An 18955-nucleotide genomic window follows, 5' to 3' on the forward strand; every position below is an offset into this window, starting at 1 on the left:
AGTAATGTGGAAGTAAGGGCTCCTACATAGTTTATGGCATTAGCAGAGAACATTTTTTATCCTTAAGAAACTTTTAATTATAATTGAATTAAAGACAGAGACACAATTTGTTCATTAAACTACTGTTTATGTTTTTTAAAAAAGCAATTTTGCTTAGTTTTCTTCCCCTGCTGTACCAAACCATGACTTCAAAACCGAGGTACAAACCAAACCGTCAGTTTTGTGTATCGTTACACCCCTAATTTTTAGTGGTGCTGCAACATTTTATGTTTTTAAATGTGTTCAACAACAAACTCTTACATTTGCAAACTGATTTTGCCCATGTTACTAAACATGAAGTTAAAATTGCACACTCAACAAAAAGGTGGGAATTTTATTTTTTGAACCAATTGTGCAACAGGAGAAATGCATTAGGGTTCGCATTCATTGTAGGCTTTGAGGAACACTATTAAACTCCTGTATACGTTCCCTATTTTTAGATAGGAAAAAGATTAAGAAAGTATCAAGACACAAACTTTATTTAGTTCTGATCCTGGTGCCAAGAAATCATGCCACCGTGGTGCCAGATTTCAAGGGTTGTAATGTTTTATGTGGATGTGTGGTGGTGTGCGTTAATCTGTGGTGTGTGTTAAAGCGACTATGAAACAACTGTTGTCGACAAGTGATGTGCTGATAGCTGAGGGACGCCTCAAGGAGATTATGATTACACTGACATGACTGGACAAATAGAACCATTGACTGCAAGGAGGCATTTGATCCTAATGCCCGTTCTGTTAAACACTCTGAGTCTTGATGAACAAATTATATATGCTGCATACATTTTGTGTAGGCCTGAATATTTTGTGAATCTGGAAGACGCCTCATTAGAAAGATTCCAAGCAGAAATTGTGGCAAGCAATAGGTTACCACTGACAATAACTGTAACTCATCCCTCAGTTTGTAAAAAAAAAAAAAAAGAAAGAAAGGTCACATTTACTGTAATGCACTTTGGGAAAAGGCATTCTGGAGGGTTTAAGGACATAAATGTCAACCTTGAAGTTTTCTTTTTAGTAGTGGTACTACTTTATATGCGGATGAATTTCTGTTTACTATGCATTACTAATGTAGTTTATCTGGGTGGTATCTGGTAAACCAGCTTAACACCCCTTGTGAAAAAGAAGTGCGCAAACAAGTTTAGTAACGATTGTATCTAATTACACGTAACGAATGATGTTTAATTCTCGTGGTTATATTTTCCATATATATATATATATATATATATATATATATATATATATTTAATGTTTATTCCATTGCAATGCCTTGCCTTTTAGATAAAGTGAATCACTGTATACAATTTTTTGTATTGTTTTAACAAATCAAGGGGATTAATTGAAATCTTTTTAGCTTAACTTGAACACAGAACATTCCTTTAGGCAGTTTGTATCTTGAAATATAATGTGTTTGGTCATAAATGCATTACATTTTGTTTGTTTTTTTCAGCATCCGCATAATGCATTTATGACCAAAGAATGTTACCATTTTCTAAATAATATACGAATGGCTGCATGCCCTTAGATCCATGAGAACGAAGAGTACCATAAGCGTATGAACGAGGACAGCCTGATGCACACGCCCGAGTTTGTGACCAAGCCACGTTCCCACACTGTTTGGGAGAAACAGTGTGTGAGGCTGCACTGTACCATCTCAGGATGGCCTGAACCACGCGTTGTGTGGTGAGTTAGTGTGCACAAACAAGCATGCACATTACACAAACACACATGCTTACAGACACATGTGCATACTAATGCATTATGTCAAGAATAATATGTGACAAACTGTTATTTTAGTATAACTGAGATACTTTTAGTTTTTAATTAATATCATATTTTTATATTTTCTGTTTTCATTTAAATTTTAGTTAGTATAGTATGTGTTTTTTTCATTGTTTTTATTTCAGTTAAAGTGTTTTTTTTATTTCAAGTAACGAAACTTTCTATGCATTTTGACCATTCATTTACATGACAACTGTGTTTTGGCGGCCTGAAAATGCAAACTTTTGAAAACAATACCGTTATTGTCTCCATGTAAACTATAAAAACGCGAATTTGTGAAATGCCGTCGTCATGTGCATGTGTATCACCAAAGTCCCTTTAAGACAAGTCATTTCACTCGGCGGCCATCTTTGAAACGCCTCTTGGGCATGCAAGTGCAGCTCCTATCTCTTTGAATGGGGAAACATCAAATTCTCTAAAGCTGTTTGCCAAGCTATCGATTAAATTTCATATTTGAAATCACCAATGAAATCTGACAACAACTGTCTCATAAATTTTGTTTCTAAACGCTCAAATCATGACAAAAAAACTGTATTTTTCAGGCTGGATCAACCTAATGCGCATGCGCAGTCCTAAATGCACGTCTCTTGTGCCTGATTTTGGAGGCGCGCGTCTGACTGTTTCTATAGAATGTGCAATATGGCGGAATAAGTCCCGCCTTCAAAATAAGAGCCAATCGCCGATTGGTAAAGTCACTGCGTCACTTCAGTGGCCGTTAGAAGCTTCGGTTCCTATAGAAACAGTCAGACGCGTGCTTCCTATAAAGACACACATTTAGGACTGTGCATTAGCTTGATCCAGCCTGAAAAATGCCATTTTTTTGTCATGATTCGAGTGTTTAGAAACAAAATTTATGAGACAGTTGTCAGATTTTATTGGTTATTTCAAATATGAAATTTAATTGAAAGCTTGGCAAACAGCTTTGGAGAATTTGATGTTTCCCCATTCAAAGAGATAGGAGCTGCACTTGCATGCCTGAGAGGCGTTTCAAAGATGGCCGCCGAGTGAACTGACTTGTCTTAAAGGGACTTTGTTTGTACTTAATTTACTGCTCCTTTTTGACTTTAAAGTCAACATGAAATCAAAACTGACCCTATTTACTTTTATTAATACACATTCAAGCCCTGTTGTGCACATTATTCCAAAAAATGTTTTAGTAATCTTTAATCTAATCTTATCTATGTAATCTTTTAGCAGATTGTAACATGATCTACCTCTTAAATGTCTTTACTTTTTATCTGATTTCACTTAGGCCAGTGGCTGTGGTATTTCTTCTTCTTCTTTCTTCTTCTTTTACATTTACATTGCAAAATTGTTTCTCATACAAAAGTAAACAAAATTAGTTAATATTGACATTAACTGCATACAGGCAGAAAAAATGTGCAAAATTATTAACACACTGGGTTAGATTTACTAACAAGGCTAAATTAGTGTGAGACCGCATCCATAAAACCTCTGATAGGAGTGGAAAGTTTTGTGTGATCTACTGACAATGTGCAAATTAAAGAACACAGATGCAGCCAGATCATTTCCATAATGACCAACGCGATCTACCAAGAGCAGAGCAAATTAGTGCATGGTCGCAAACAAGCAAGAGCTGATGATAATCATGTGCGGGTGATCAACTAACAACACAGATGCAGCAAATTAAAAATAACGTGGCTTGCTATCTTAGTGAGGACATTCCAGAGGCGTAATGATTTTTATACTGTACAAACTGTACAGTCTATCCCCCTACACTACCCCTGCCCCTAAACCTACCCATCACAGAAAACATTCTGCATTTTTACATTTTTAATAAAACATTGTTTAGTATGTTTTTAAAGCTATTTTAAATATAAGGACTCATGAAATGTCCTCATATTTCATGTTTACGTTGTAATACCAGTGTAATACCCATGTCATTATACAAATTTGTGTCCTCATAAATCACAAAAACACACACACACACACACACACCAAACCATGGACACACACACACCCAGAGCAGTGGGCAGCAATTTTTGCTGTGGCACCTGGGGAGTGATTGGGGATTAGGTGCCTTGCTCATTTCCTGCCAGTATTGAGAATGAAGGTATCTCAGGAGACAGAAAGTGAAGCTAACATTGGATTCAGATGTGCCTCGATGCTTTCCTACCTTGGAATTCAGCCTCCAAAGGCAGCATTTTTAAGCTTTCGGACGCAGCTGATATGTTCGGATAACATCTTCTTTTGGCATTGTAGATAACTACTGTTAGTAAATCTGGCCCATTTTCTTTTACTTTGAATGAATAGACATGCCACATTGGCATCTGCATAATTTGGCTAGCTTCTACCAAGAAACAGATTAATTTATCAAAAAATTTCATAGAGTTTGATTAGGCGCACTGCCTTTGATGTCAACAAAATATGAAAAGTTTATTTTGCTATTCCAGCTATTCATAAATAGTATGGTTAATTGCATTTTATTTTATTTTATTTTTTTCCAAATGAACAGATCAGTGAGGGTGAGCTTGGCCTTCAGGCTTCACTTTCCAGCCAAAAAGCTCTGATGCACTGCATTATCTATCCTGCTGTATTTCATTCCATCCTTCTCCTCCCTTAGGTACAAGAACAATGTTAGCATTGATCCTATGTCCAAGCCAGGGAAGTACAAATTGGAGAGCAGCTATAATGTCCACTCCCTGGAGATTAACAGGTGATCGCACATGGACTTCAAAGTGTGCAGTCAAAGTGATTTGCAATGGTTGTGTGTGTAACACATCTGCCTCTTATTCCAGGTGTGATTTTGATGACACCGCACAATATCGAGTGTCAGCCATGAACAGCAAGGGCGAGAACTCTGCTTTTGCTTCTGTTGTCGTCAAAAGTAGGTCTGAAATAAATCATCCTAAACTCTTTCTAATACCGTCCTAGAGAACACTAAACAGCGACTGCAACCACATCCAGTGGTTACCTGGATGTTGTTGAGTTATGGTTATGATAACTTGTAATGAAATTATGTTCAAGCTACATTAAGTTAGAGGAACTTAATAATTTGTTGCATAAACACAATTTTTTAAGTTTAACAATTAAGTTGTTTGAACTAACTTAAGTATAATTTACTTAAATGAAGTGGTAGCGCTGAAACCAGTTGATCTTCTCTATTTAATTTCAAATGAACAGCTAGCATAGCACATTCCAAATTGTAAAATGTGTTCGGTGGGAAGGCAGCTTGCTAAATATTTAAAATGGATCATTCCCAGTTATATGATAAAACAGAAAAAAAAATCTTGTCTTTGTGTGATATGATGTTTAGGATTCAAAGGAGAATTTGATGAGTCTCTGCCATCTCCCAGACTCCGTAAGTATTTCAGAATAAAATCTGATACAAGCTGATTTCTCTTCTTTCACAGTTAATGTAAACGTGCTTTGCTTAAGTGTGTAAAGCTGTGAGCATGAGACTAAAGTTTTTAATGCTAGCTGGCTAATGGCTATTTTGTCTCCAATTCGCTGGGTGCAGAAAGCAGAAAGTTCGGCTTTGAAGGTAACCTTGGTGAAGGTTTTTCTGTAATTTTCTTGTGATGTTTTAGTTTCGTCTTGTTTCCCTGATCATCTTAAGTGCATGATCGTCCCTTCTCATTGTTTTACTTCTCTATCTTTGTTTATTTGATGAACACTTTACCGATTGAATCAAAAACATTCAGGATTGCTTTGACAAGTTAGACACAATGTGCTGGAATTAGTAACCTGTTTGGAAAACTGAACTGATATTATCCAAATCTCAAAGGGGTCAAGAACTGAGAAATCAAATTTTCCCTGATCTTTTGAGAGGTCATTGTACTATAAAAATATCCTGTAAGTTTCAGGACTCAAACTTTCTTGTTAGTCCAAAAACAGCTTTTTATTGAAACCAAGCTCCCAAAATGACTCGTTTCGGATTTAGTCACAGTATGACATAATAATGTGATGAAAGACCACCTCTGCTGAAGAAGATCAATGCCTACTTCTACATCATTGCTTCTTTAGCCCCACCTACCGATTTGCGCATGTCATGTAGTAGTAAAATACTTTACTTTCACTTTACTGAAAACAGTGTTTGAAGTGGGCCAGTACGTGAAGTGGACTTCTCTATTTTTACCTTTAGCGTACCGCCAGTTTTCGGTAGAGATTAAACATCTTGTGTTTATTCGTTGCTTTTTTCAGTTTATGTGTGTGTGTGTGTTCGTATATGTCTTCATGGAAATATCTCTGATTTCTTCATCTGTCTCAGCATTTGTTAATGCAGATATCTTCCTATACTCATTAACATTCAATCTTCTCTTGTTGTGTCTTGTGTATTTCATGAATTTGGTGTCAACCCAATAGTTAACTAAATGATGCCTGCTGTCAGTCTTCTTTCAGTTCTTGATGTGAAATTATATCCATGTGAAAACCTTTCAAACCCTTCCCAGAGTAATAAATCATTGTACACATTGTACAATATGAATTGTATGTGTGTTTCATTTAACAAATGTGTGTATATGTATATTTGCTGAATCCTGGAGCCAATCTTATCCATCGACATTGCATTTTCATAAAATAAAATAGGATTTTATATGTGTGTGTACTGCAGCACCTTGTCTGGAGTATGGTATAACATTCGAGACGCACATTGTGGAGAAGTTTGGTGTGTCTTTTGGACGTGAGGGTGAGACGTTGAGTTTGGGCTGCTCTGTTATCATCTATCCTTCACTGCAACGCTTCCAGCCTGAGATAGAGTGGTACAGAGATGGTAAGTTTGCGAGAAAATAATAATAATAATAATAATAATCCATGATAAGATATATTGTAAAATTGATGTAATCTGATAATATTGGTATTGGCTGATCCTGATATAAATTTATCATTGCATATCTAAACTTTACTTCTTGCAATTTGGTATATACACATACCAGTCAAAATGAATTAGGATTTTTTTTTTTTAAAGATTCTTAAAAGATTCTTATTCTCACCAAAGCTTCATTTATTTGATATAAAAAATATAAATATAAAAAATATAATTAAAACAGCAATATTGTAAAATATTATTACAGTTTAAAAGTTTAAATATATTTTTAAAATGTAATGTATTCCTGTGATGCAAAGCTGAATTTTCAGGATCATTACACCAGTCTTCAGTGTTACATGATCTTTCAGAAATCATTCTAATATCATGCACGGATGTGTTTATGTGTGTTAGATAAACTGCTGGTGCCATCAAAATGGGTTCAGATGCACTGGAGCGGCGACAGAGCTACACTCACTCTCACACACCTCAACAAGGAGGATGAGGGGCTGTACACACTTCGTGTCATAACCAAGTCTAGCTTTGAGACACATTCTGCGTATGTCTTTGTCAGAGGTGAGGACAAATACAGTGAACTCTTTCTAATTCAGCCTGCTACATTATTACAAGCCCAATTATTCATGCTGGTAATATAGTAACTATGTGATAAATGAAGAGCATTATAGGGTACACTAAAAATGCTTTTACTACAAATAGAATATGTAAATATTAAAAAGTGCTGTTTTGGCAGGGATACTGAGTATAGACACACACACACACACACACACACACACACACACACACACACACACACACATACACACACATACACATAATGGAATCTTAGGATCTTTGTATGAACTTGGGAAAGTTACAAGTAAGAGAACAAGTGCAAATTTCACCATTGAATTATTGGAAACATTTACTGGTATTATAGAAATCCTTTATTCATTTTGATTTGATTCTTCTCAATGAGCAAAATTATTTAAAAATATGTAAGCAATAAGGTACGAGAGGCTGTGCTGTATCGCGAATAAGTCTTGGCTGAAGGGTGTTGTTAGGCACGACGCGAAGCGGAGCCTCGAGTACCTTATTGCTTTTATAAAACGGTTACCACACAATACAAATATTAAAGCCAAAAATATGTATCAATGCAACTTTCATGAAGTAAACTTTCACTAAAAGCCTTCCTTCCGCTGGAAAAAATAGTCCCTGACCGTGAACAGCAACAGAAGTTACATTATTACGCCATTAGATGACAGCAAAGACTGTCTTTATGAGTGTGTCAGTCAGTAGCGAAGACTTTTACTTTGAAAAGACTGAATTGTTGTGAACACGGAACAAGACGCAACTGATAAATGCTTTGCGCTGTCAGTCATGGGACTTAACTGTTAAAAGGACAAGATATTGCAGCGGACATTTAAACAGGTTTTTTATTATGAACATAGGACTGACCTGAAGGAAAATGCTAAATCTGAATGCAGGTAATAAACTCGCTCACTCAATCTCTTTCTCACAATACTCTTCTAGTTCTACATAATACAGTAAGCTTCAATTCAGTTTACGTTACTAAGAGTGGTTGCTAAGGGTGTTGTGTAGTGATACACAGAACCATTGGGTGAAGCGGTCATAGCCGTGTTTTATCATGAATAAAACACAGCTATTGACCAATCAGAATCAAGGACAGGAACTAAATTTTATACATTTTATTATATTATTTTGCAGATTTTGTGCTTTTCTTTTATATTCTTTTTTTAATATTTTACCAACCTGACTATCTAGGATTTAGTTGTTTTTGTGGTTGGTCTGTTTCAAAATATTCTAAATGATTACAGATTACTGTAACATATTTAGCTTCGTGTTAATTGTTTTACAAGAAAAAGAGCATTAGACAAACTCTTTTGGCTTGTACTGTGTGTGAGTTTTGCATGTCTCTCTGAGCCTCCCTTCACAGCTCATGTTTCATTCTAAATTTATCCTTGTCGCCCCGTGTCTATGCTGTCATGACATTCAAATGAAGTAGTTGTGAGACTGTCTGATCAAATGAAGTTCTCAACAGTAGTTAAAACATTGCAATGCACTTGAATTGCATTTTAGAATTTTTTTGACCCACTTAAGTAGAACTTAAGTATAAAATGTATATGCAATTTAATAATTACTGTCATTTCTATTGAAACTGTATGTCATTAAATATATTTGTAATTAAACATTTGTAATGAAGTTGAAATTTAGTACATTTAAAATATATTAGCTCTGTAATATTGAATAACTCATTATAGTTAAATTATAATCAAGCGCTTTAGTATGTTAGTCAACACATCAAAATAAGTGTACTTCTTTAAAGCACAACAACATATTAAAAACATGATTTAAAATGTAAAACTTTTAATTTGACATTACAAAGAGCCTTTTTTTTTTTTTTTTTTAAGTGTATTTAAGTGTGTTAAGAAACAGCCATGAAAGTGTACTCTCTTTAAGTACACTCAAGTGGCCTTTTATTTCATGAATATTATATAATCTGCAAGTACAGTTTTTTGAAAATATACTTTTAAAACTTGAAGTACACTACAAGTACACATTCAATACAAGAGATTGCATGATGTGACATTGTGAATGTGAACTAATAGTACATGTTTAAACGATTCATTCAGACTTTATTTTATTTGTGTGTTTGCTAGATTCTGATGCTGAGGTTGCGGGTGCTCCTGGTGCTCCTTTAGATGTACATTGTCAGGATGCCAATAAGGATTATGTCATCGTTACCTGGAAACAGCCTGCTGTGGACGGCGGAAGTTCCATTTTGGGCTACTTTGTTGATAGGTCACTGCACCTGTATAAAAACATCACACAAAATCATATAAAAAATAACTCTATAGTAGACAGAATGAAGATGATAGCCATAAAAATTTCTTACGTATAATGTAAATCAGGGGTTCTCAACTCTGGCACTCGAGGTCCACTTTCCTGCAGAGTTAATGCTGCGTTCAGCCCATGTTGTAATTATTGTCTCGAGATGACAACAAATGAGATTCTATTCAAAGTCCTCAGACTGGGAATTATGTGTTTCTATGGCACCACTATCAACGCTTAAATGAATCTGCAGCGGTCAGGTGGGACAGCGGATACATGGTACAAGTAGGAGCTTTCAGAAAATGTTCATCTTACAAGCTTAAATTACAAGCTCTACGAGGACATGAAAGCTTTTTACAAGTTGAAATTTCGTAATTACGTACCTTTAAGGTACGTTCACGCCACCTCGTAATTCCTGTAATTACGAGATTCTAGCTTGTAAAAAGTGTTCACGTCCTCATAGAGCTCGTAATTACAGCTTGTAGGCTGGGAGTTTTCTGAAAGCTCCCACGTGTACCACGTGGCTGTTGTACCACCTGACCGCTGTAGATTCATCAAGGTGTTGATAGTGGTGCCATAGAAACACATAATTCCCAGTCCGAGGACGTGAACAGCTCTGAATACAATGTCACGTGTTGTCATCTCATGATTCTGGTAAATACGAGGTGGCGTGAACGCAGCATTAGTTCCAACTCTAAACAAACACACCTGAACAATCTAATTAGGTCTTCAGGATAAAAAGTTACAGTCAGGTGAGTTTGATCAAGGTTGGAACTAAACTCTGCAGGAAAGTGGATCTCGAGGGCCAGAGTTGAGAATCCCTGATTTAATAAACATCATATAGGCCAGAACAAAAGACTGAGGGGCGGTTTACACAACACCGTTTTCCTTCATTGTCTCAGTGTAAACTACAAAAACACGAATTTGTGAAAACGGTGACGTCATACACAGGCATATTATGTGTTCAGTCTATAGACGTGCAGTGTTTCTTTACAAAGTGACATTGCCAACTACTGGCCTGGCATGTAGAATACAGCGTTTTTAGTTGTTTTCGCGGATCCGTGTGAACGGGGATCATTTTGACAACGTTGTTGTCTGTACGCAAAAAATGCAAAGGAAAATCTACAAACCTGATTCCAAAAAAGTTGGGACACTGTACAAATTGTGAATAAAAAAGTAATGCAATAATTTGCAAATCTCATAAACTTATATTTTATTCACAATAGAATATAGATAACATATCAAATGTTGAAAGTGAGACATTTTGAAATGTTATGCCAAATATTGGCTCATTTTGGATTTCATGAGAGCTACACATTCCAAAAAAGTTGGGACAGGTAGCAATAAGAGGCCGGAAAAGTTAAATGTACATATAAGGAACAGATGGAGGACCAATTTGCAACTTATTAGGTCAGTTGGCAACATGATTGGGTATAAAAAGAGCCTCTCAGAGTGGCAGTGTCTCTCAGAAGTCAAGATGGGCAGAGGATCACCAATTCCCCCAATGCTGCGGCGAAAAATAGTGGAGTAATATCAGAAAGGAGTTTCTCAGAGAAAAATTAAAAAGAGTTTGAAGTTATCATCATCTACAGTGCATAATATCATCCAAAGATTCAGAGAATCTGGAACAATCTCTGTGCGTAAGGAAAATGGCCGGAAAACCATACTGGATGCCCGGAAAACCATACTGGTTTTATGGCCATACTGGTTTTATGGCCGGAAAACCATACTGGATGCCCGTGATCTTTGAGCCCTTAGACGGCACTGCATCACATACAGGAATGGTACTGTAATGGAAATCACAACATGGGCTCAGGAATACTTCCAGAAAACTTTGTCGGTGAACACAATCCACCATGCCATTCGCCGTTGCTGGCTAAAACTCTACAGGTCAAAAAAGAAGCCATATCTAAACATGATCCAGAAGCGCAGGCGTTTTCTCTGGGCCAAGGCTCATTTAAAATGGACTGTGGCAAAGTGGAAAACTGTTCTGTGGTCAGACGAATCAAAATTTGAAGTTCTTTTTGGAAAACTGGGACGCCATGTCATCCGGACTAAAGAGGACAAGGACAACCCAAGTTGTTATCAGCGCTCAGTTCAGAAGCCTGCATCTCTGATGGTATGGGGTTGCATGAGTGCGTGTGGCATGGGCAGCTTACACATCTGGAAAGGCACCATCAATGCTGAAAGGTATATCCAAGTTCTAGAACAACATATGCTCCCATCCAGACGTCGTCTCTTTCAGGGAAGACCTTGCATTTTCCAACATTTCCAACAAGAAGAGGGGATGCCACACAGTGGTAAACATGGCCTTGTCCCAACTTTTTTGAGATGTGTTGATGCCATGAAATTTAAAATCAACTTATTTTTTCCTTAAAATGATACATTTTCTCAGTTTAAACATTTGATATGTCATCTATGTTGTATTCTGAATAAAATATTGAAATTTGAAACTTCCAAATCATTGCAATCCTTTTTTATTCACAATTTGTACAGCGTCCCAACTTTTTTGGAATCGGGTTTGTATTCAGTTTTTAGTACATTGTTGTTGTGTAAACATACCCTAAACCTCATATAACTGGAAAATCCATCTGAAACCACCAAACATGGAGTTTTAGCTGGATTCTCTGGCAGAATGATGATTCTGAACTTGTTCAAATGTAATAGGAGTGTCGTACAAGTTAAAGTTATTACTATGCTTCCATGGGATCTAGACCATTTCTTGACTGTTTTGTTATTGCTTGTTCACAAACAGCCCTGCTCTCTGACATATCAGTTTATATTTCTTCATGCATTAAATTTGATTTCCCTTTATGACTTTTCTCCTCTGCAGGTGTGAAGTTGGCACTACACACTGGGCACAATGTAACGACACTCCTGTTAAGTTTGCACGTTTCCCTGTAACTGGTCTTGTGGAAGGGCGAAGCTATGTGTTCCGCGTGCGTGCCGTAAATAAGGCTGGTATGAGCCATCCATCACGTGTATCTGAACCAGTAGCCGCTATGGACCCTGCAGACCGCACAAGAAAAGGTAACAAGACTGACACGGCAAATATACAAAAACAAAATGAAAACAAAACAAGCAGTACAATTTATTTTCTTTCTCTAGGTGCCTCTGCTCCTTGGACTGGACAAATAATTGTTACTGAGGAGGAGCCTGTGGGTGAGAAACTTCAAATCAAAGTTATCTTATTTTTTTAGAGTTCTTACTATCATTAAAAATATTTAAATTTTAGGTAATCCTATGGAAGTTGGTTTCCACCACAGTTGAGCTTTTATGACTTAGTAGCTGTATCATTATTGAGAAAATTTCTCATAATGGCTCCCTATATCATAATACTGAGAAACTTTCATGTGATTTTGGCTTAGTATCTCATAATAATGAGAAACTTTCACATCATTATGATTAATGTTATAAAATTTAGAAAAAAAAATATTAAAAACAACATAACATCTATATACACTTAACATCTTTCTCAATAATGAGAAACCTTCTCTGACTTAGTATCTTGTAATAATGAGAAACTTTCTCATAATTATGAGCTAATATGTTATGTAGAAATCTCATTTTTGCATACTTTTTTCCTGCCGGTGTGACTAAAATTAGTTAGAGGTCGCACTGGAGTCACTACCATGTTGCCCAACTGATAAGAGCTGCCATGTCTGTTGCATTTGAGAAACATCAAATAGCAAAATAAATGATAGTGGAATGAAACTGCGCTATTCATTTTAGCATTTATCAGCTCGTTACTTTTAAGACCTAATGAATGGATCTGTTTGACACACATCCGATATTTTCTTAACTGTTTACGTTCACTTAAGACATAACTGACTGTGTTTACGTGTTTACTCTTCAACACGGGCACTTTGACATAATTTTGTGTGCATTTGCTCAAGAAGATGCAAAAGAGCTCAATTCAGTACTGGCGTGCTGTCTGGTTGCTTTCTGTGTGCAAGCTTCAGGTGCGCGCGAGTACCGCATTGAGTTCTCTTTTGCAGCATCTTGCACTTGAATGTTTAAACTGACAATAACACATGAAAATTATACATTTTCTTGTGAAAGCAGCACTGGCCAAATCATTCAGATAGGTGATTATAGTTTTAGGGGGGCTGAGATGACAGACGGGGGGCTGAAGCCCCCCTAAAAAGGTTCTAGAACAGCTCCTGCTTTTCATTTTTATGGAAGTCGCCATCTTTGATATTACTTTAGTCACTGTCGCTGTGGTTACTGGTAAGAGAATATGGGCTTGACTCCCTTTGCACTTTCATACAGACAGTATTTGAGACACTTGGTGGCAAACAAACACTTCTCATAAAAATAAGTATCTCGTAATAATGAGAAAGTCATTATTATGTTTCTCATTATTGAGATGTTAAGACTTTATGACAAAGTTTGTCATTATTACAAGAAAATCTCTCATTATTATGATGTTTTGTCGTTTTCTTATTGTTACACGTTACATCAGTATTATGGCTTAGAGAATCATATTTTTACTCAGTTGTGGTGGAAACAGGCTTCCATATGGAATCTCTGTAAAATGATTTTTTTTAAAAATCCTTATACAGTGATCACAAATGACAGGAAATGTGTATTGTTCAAATACTATACCTGTATTTTTGACATGTCCTTGGTATGTTCATTGTATTCTCTTTGACCATCCCACAGTTTATTACCTAAAACAGATCAATTAACCTACAGTACCAATATAATATGATATATTTTATCTTCAATACAATTAGAGGGAGTGGTTCCTGGCAGACCTCGTGACCTCACAGTCATTGAAGCCACTAAAAACTATGTGGTGTTGAGCTGGAAGCCCCCAGGCGATAAGGGCCATGAAGGGGTTATGTATTACGTGGAGAAGGTCAGTGTACAAAACTGAATCTAACTGCATAATCACTGCCAGTGGCATTTGATAAAGCTTTAGTGATTTTTATGGTAATATGCCTTGAGTGATACAGTATGTTGAATTTTTTGTTTGGTTTTGCAATAATATCTATATGTGTGTGTGTGTGTGTGTGTGTGTAGTGTGTGTCTGGCACAGACAGCTGGCAGCGAGTGAACACTGAAATCCCTGTGAAATCTCCACGTTTTGCTCTTTTTGATCTGGCTGAGGGCAAGTCTTATTGCTTCCGTGTTCGTTGCTGCAACTCAGCTGGTGTTGGAGAACCATCAGATCCGACCGAAGCCACCACGGTTGGGGACAAGCTAGGTATGATATATTCAACAACAGCCTCTCAACAAAAGAAAAAAAATCAAGGAAAATGTCATGTTTTTTTATGAGTACACTCTTAAAAATAAAGGTTCTTTATTGGCATTTATGGGTCCATGAAGAAACTTTGCATAGAAACATGCGTAGAACCTTTTACTTTTTCTTTAGAGTGGAAAAAGGTTCTTTAAATTTATTAAAAATTTCTTCACACTAAGAAAAAAAATGTCATTATAATATATTATATTATATTATATTTTTATCAAAGTAATTACAGCATGCAGATAAATTTTGGTTGAACTTGAATATAATATAAATTCTATTATAGCATAAATAATGTGCAATGGTGTAATCAACTTTTTTGTCACCTGCCACCAGATATCCCATCAGCCCCTGGCCGTGTGGTGCCTACCCGCAATACAGACACATCTGTGGTGGTTTCATGGGAAGGGTCACGTGAAGCTAAAGAGCTGGTGGGCTACTACATTGAGGACAGTATTGTGGGGAGCAAAACTTGGGAGCCATGCAACAACAAACCAGTTAAAGGCACAAGGTATAAGGGCACATACTGTATAATTAATAATTCATCAAATCACACAGTCTTGTTGTACTAAATATCACAGCTGTCATTTGGCCACATACACACAGGTAATCACAGCCTAATATTCACTACAACAGCACAATTGCAAAAGCGGTATTTCTTTCTGCTGGAAAGAAATTGCAAAAGCAGTATTTCTTTCTGTCGGCGGCCCCTCCTTCCTCCCAGGTTTCGGCACCAATGTAACAAGGTTTGTTGATAAGAGAAGAAGGAAACAAGGAAATAAAGCAAATGTAACTTTAATAAACAAACAAACATAAAATGAAAGTAAAGCGCCAGCCCCTCATGGACGACTGCTGCACACACATAAACAAAACATTTAGTAAATGTCCCAGGCCTGGTTCTCTGTTGTCCTTTACTGTCATCGCTCCTACTTTTATGCTCCCGAAGCTCCTCTGCGAGATACAAAACCTGTGTGGCATGCAGGTGACACTCATTATCAATCATGCCACCGGCCTCGCACCGTTCTCACGGCCCTCGGCCTTGTCCTGCTTACCATATATATATCCCACGAATGGTCGATTGGATTGAGATCTGGGGAATTTGGAGGCCAAGTCAACACCTCAAACTCGTTGTTGTGCTCCTCAAACCATTCCTGAATCATTTTTGCTTTGTGGCAGGCCACATTGCTGAAAGAGGCCACAGCCACCAGGGAATACAGATTCCATGAAAGGGTGTACATGGTCTGCAACAATGCTTAGGTAGATGGTATGTGGGGTCAGCATGGGCACCACGGCTGGTCCATACACAACAAACTGCGATGCACTGTGTGTTCTGACACCTTTCTATCAGAACCAGCATTTACTTCTTAAACAATTTGAGCTACAGTAGCTCGTCTGTTGGATCGGACCACACGGGCCAGCCACCGCTCCCCACGTGCATCAGTGAGCCTTGGCCGCCCATGACCCTGTCGCCGGTTCACCACTGTTCCTTCCTTGGACCAATTTTGATAGAAACTGACCACTGCAGACCGGGAACACCCCACAAGAGCTGCAGTTTTGGAGATCGTCTAGCCATCACAATTTGGCTCTTGTCAAACTCGCTCAAATCCTTACGCTTGCCCATTTTACCTGCTTCTAACACATAAACTTTGAGGACAAAAAGTTCAGTTGCTGCCTAATATATTCCTCCCACTAACAGATAATCAGTGTTATTCACTTCACCTGTCAGTGGTCAAAGTGCATCGGTGTCAGGGCTCTTCCTCCAGCTCTTCCTCACTTCCTCATAGTATATGCAGCTCCTTGCCTGCGAGCGGCGAGTTGCCTTGTTTTAAGCACAAAATGCTTCAGCTTCTGTCTTGTTGTGCAGAAGATTGACAGGCAACTGTCTGGGCCCCAACAAAGATGGCGGTTCCTGCCCCATCTTGGATCTGGGACCGCTGAATCATGCAGTCAAAGCGTTCATTCAAATAAGCGTCCTGAAACAGACCCTCGTTCATATTGGCCAAGGGACTGGATTATATCAGTGGACCTGAAATACAGTATGTCTACTCATGTTCAGATAGCCCCTCAACACAGGCGTTTTCTAAAATTGCTTATCTTGTCACCATCATATTTATATCCCTTGGTCCATTCCGCTAAGGAGCGACCTTCTCTCTCAGGCAGGGTGCTCAATCTGGCATCATAATCCAGAATTATGGAATTTGCATGTCTGGCCACTGGCATCAGCTCACGATCATCAGTTACACTGCCACAGCGTGTGTTAAAGATGAGTACTGAAGCAAGAGCCCCTTTTACCAGACATCTCTATGCTCATAAATTGAAAGTCTTTGAGAGCTTGTCTAGTTTGGAATGAGGACCCTGTGAATTGTCCGATTCTAGTTGTGTCCTTTTTGCGGGAGCTCTTAGATGTAGGCCGTGCGCCTTATATTCTGAAAGTATACATTGCGGCTATGTCAGCTTTTCATAGCAGAATTGATGGTCGGCCAGTTGACAGGAACGACCTGGTGGCCAAATCTTTACATGGCTCGAGACGGCTAAACCCTCCTCGCCCCACAGTTCCCACTTTGGAAGCCCTGATATGTTCACCATTCTGCTCCAGTCGGCTTTGCTAAAAGAGCTCTCTTTCAGGACGACACTTTTCCTCGCACTAGTATCAGTTAAACGAGTGTGCGATATACATGCTCTTTCAGTCAGCAAGTCCTGCATGGGTTTTGGCCCTGATGACTGTAGAGTTGTCCTCAGACCAAGAGAAGTTATGTTCCTGAGCTGCTCTCAACTCCATTCAGAGCCCAGGTTATTGTAACCATTTCAGCCTTGGCTCAGAGCAAACCAACTATGGGGAACACTTCCCTTTCGCAGTTGCCTTGCCCCGTACACGCTCTGTGACAGTGGAATCTGAATGGCAGCTTCTGCTGCGATACGTTATGGTTTCCTCATAAGCGGTGGGAATCACTGCTTATTTCTTATTTCTGTTGAGCCCCTGAATGAGCTTTAATTACAGCTTATAGGGGCGGTTTCCCAGACAGGGTTTAAATTAAGACAGGAGTAGGCCTTAAAGGGGGGGTATCACATACAGTTTCTGCCAATCTCATGTTAATCTTGAGTGCATATAGAGTAACAATGCATCCTTCATATCTTTATTATGTGATAAAGGGCCATACTAGAAAAAACCTCTCCGAAACCTGTACCGAAACCGGAAGTAGTCATTTGGCACAGAAATACTCTGTCATACGTCCAACTCGTGTTTTGAAACTTTGGCCATGTTCAGCATGAGAATCCAACTCTTCAACAGTGTAAATAAGTCAGAATGCATGAAATAGCATTACACCCCCCCTTTAATATAGAATTGATAATCATGATTTTAAAAAATGGCTTTCTGAAACACAGATTAAGCACAGATTACTAACACCTGGACTATGGAATCCTGAACTAAAATAAACAAGATTAATTTAAAATCAGCTGTGCTAATCTGAATTAGCACAACTCAGGTTACCTATAAAACATGGAATGAACCAAGAAAATCTGGCTGATTTTTTCATGATAAATGCTCATATTTGGAGTGAAAATGCTATTAGGGTTTGTTAAATCAACTAAAATATGAACAACAGTACTATTATGTTATTATGTCTTAGTGAGCCCCACTAATAAATGCCATAATTGTTTGTGTGAGATTTGAATTGTTATAACATATTAATATTTGTCCATATGTGTTTATGCAGGTTTGTCTGTCATGGCTTGACCACAGGCGAGAGTTACATTTTCCGAGTGAGAGCAGTCAATGCTGCGGGAATCAGTGAATTCTCACAAGAATCTGAAGCCATTAAAGTTAAAGCTGCAATTGGTGAGTCATCTGTGAACTCCTACTGATATGACTTGGATATTATTAAGATCTTTGAAATATGATTTCACTTAAAATTCCAACTTTCACTTTAAATTCTGACCACTGCACTTGACTTACGCATTTCACACGTCCTAAATGGCACTTCAGTGTCAAGGCCACAACCACCAAACTCCAGCTCCGTTCCCTGCATTTCTCCCAGCAGACGGGGTCAGGACTTGTAGACCTCCTCTAGTTTGGGTCACAACTGATCCAACGTAGTGGTGACTACAAACCAGCTCACCCTCGTACACCCCTGCCCACTCCCTCAGTCTTTTCACAACTGTCCCTTCTGCATGTCTTTCACATTTTCTAATTTCAGGCACCTTAACAACCACAAGACTTTGTGTTGAGAGTCATGTTCACTTATCCTTTATGAAACACATTTATTATGCACACCT

General features: G+C 37.9%; 1 protein-coding gene across 1 annotated transcript in view; it reads left to right on the top strand.

Moving 5' to 3' along the window:
* myom1b (myomesin 1b) overlaps window positions 1–18955 on the top strand; it is a 51313-nt gene that overhangs the window by 12309 nt on the left and 20049 nt on the right. The window contains 14 exon segments of the mRNA XM_051899213.1: window positions 1558–1715; window positions 4399–4491; window positions 4574–4662; window positions 5092–5136; window positions 5296–5319; window positions 6388–6546; window positions 6994–7155; window positions 9258–9399; window positions 12263–12459; window positions 12538–12591; window positions 14169–14293; window positions 14458–14641; window positions 15017–15191; window positions 18397–18518. Coding sequence (XP_051755173.1) covers window positions 1558–1715; window positions 4399–4491; window positions 4574–4662; window positions 5092–5136; window positions 5296–5319; window positions 6388–6546; window positions 6994–7155; window positions 9258–9399; window positions 12263–12459; window positions 12538–12591; window positions 14169–14293; window positions 14458–14641; window positions 15017–15191; window positions 18397–18518 — 1729 coding nt within the window.

This window comes from Ctenopharyngodon idella, chromosome 7 (assembly GCF_019924925.1).
Source record: "Ctenopharyngodon idella isolate HZGC_01 chromosome 7, HZGC01, whole genome shotgun sequence".
Classification (NCBI taxonomy): domain Eukaryota; kingdom Metazoa; phylum Chordata; class Actinopteri; order Cypriniformes; family Xenocyprididae; genus Ctenopharyngodon; species Ctenopharyngodon idella.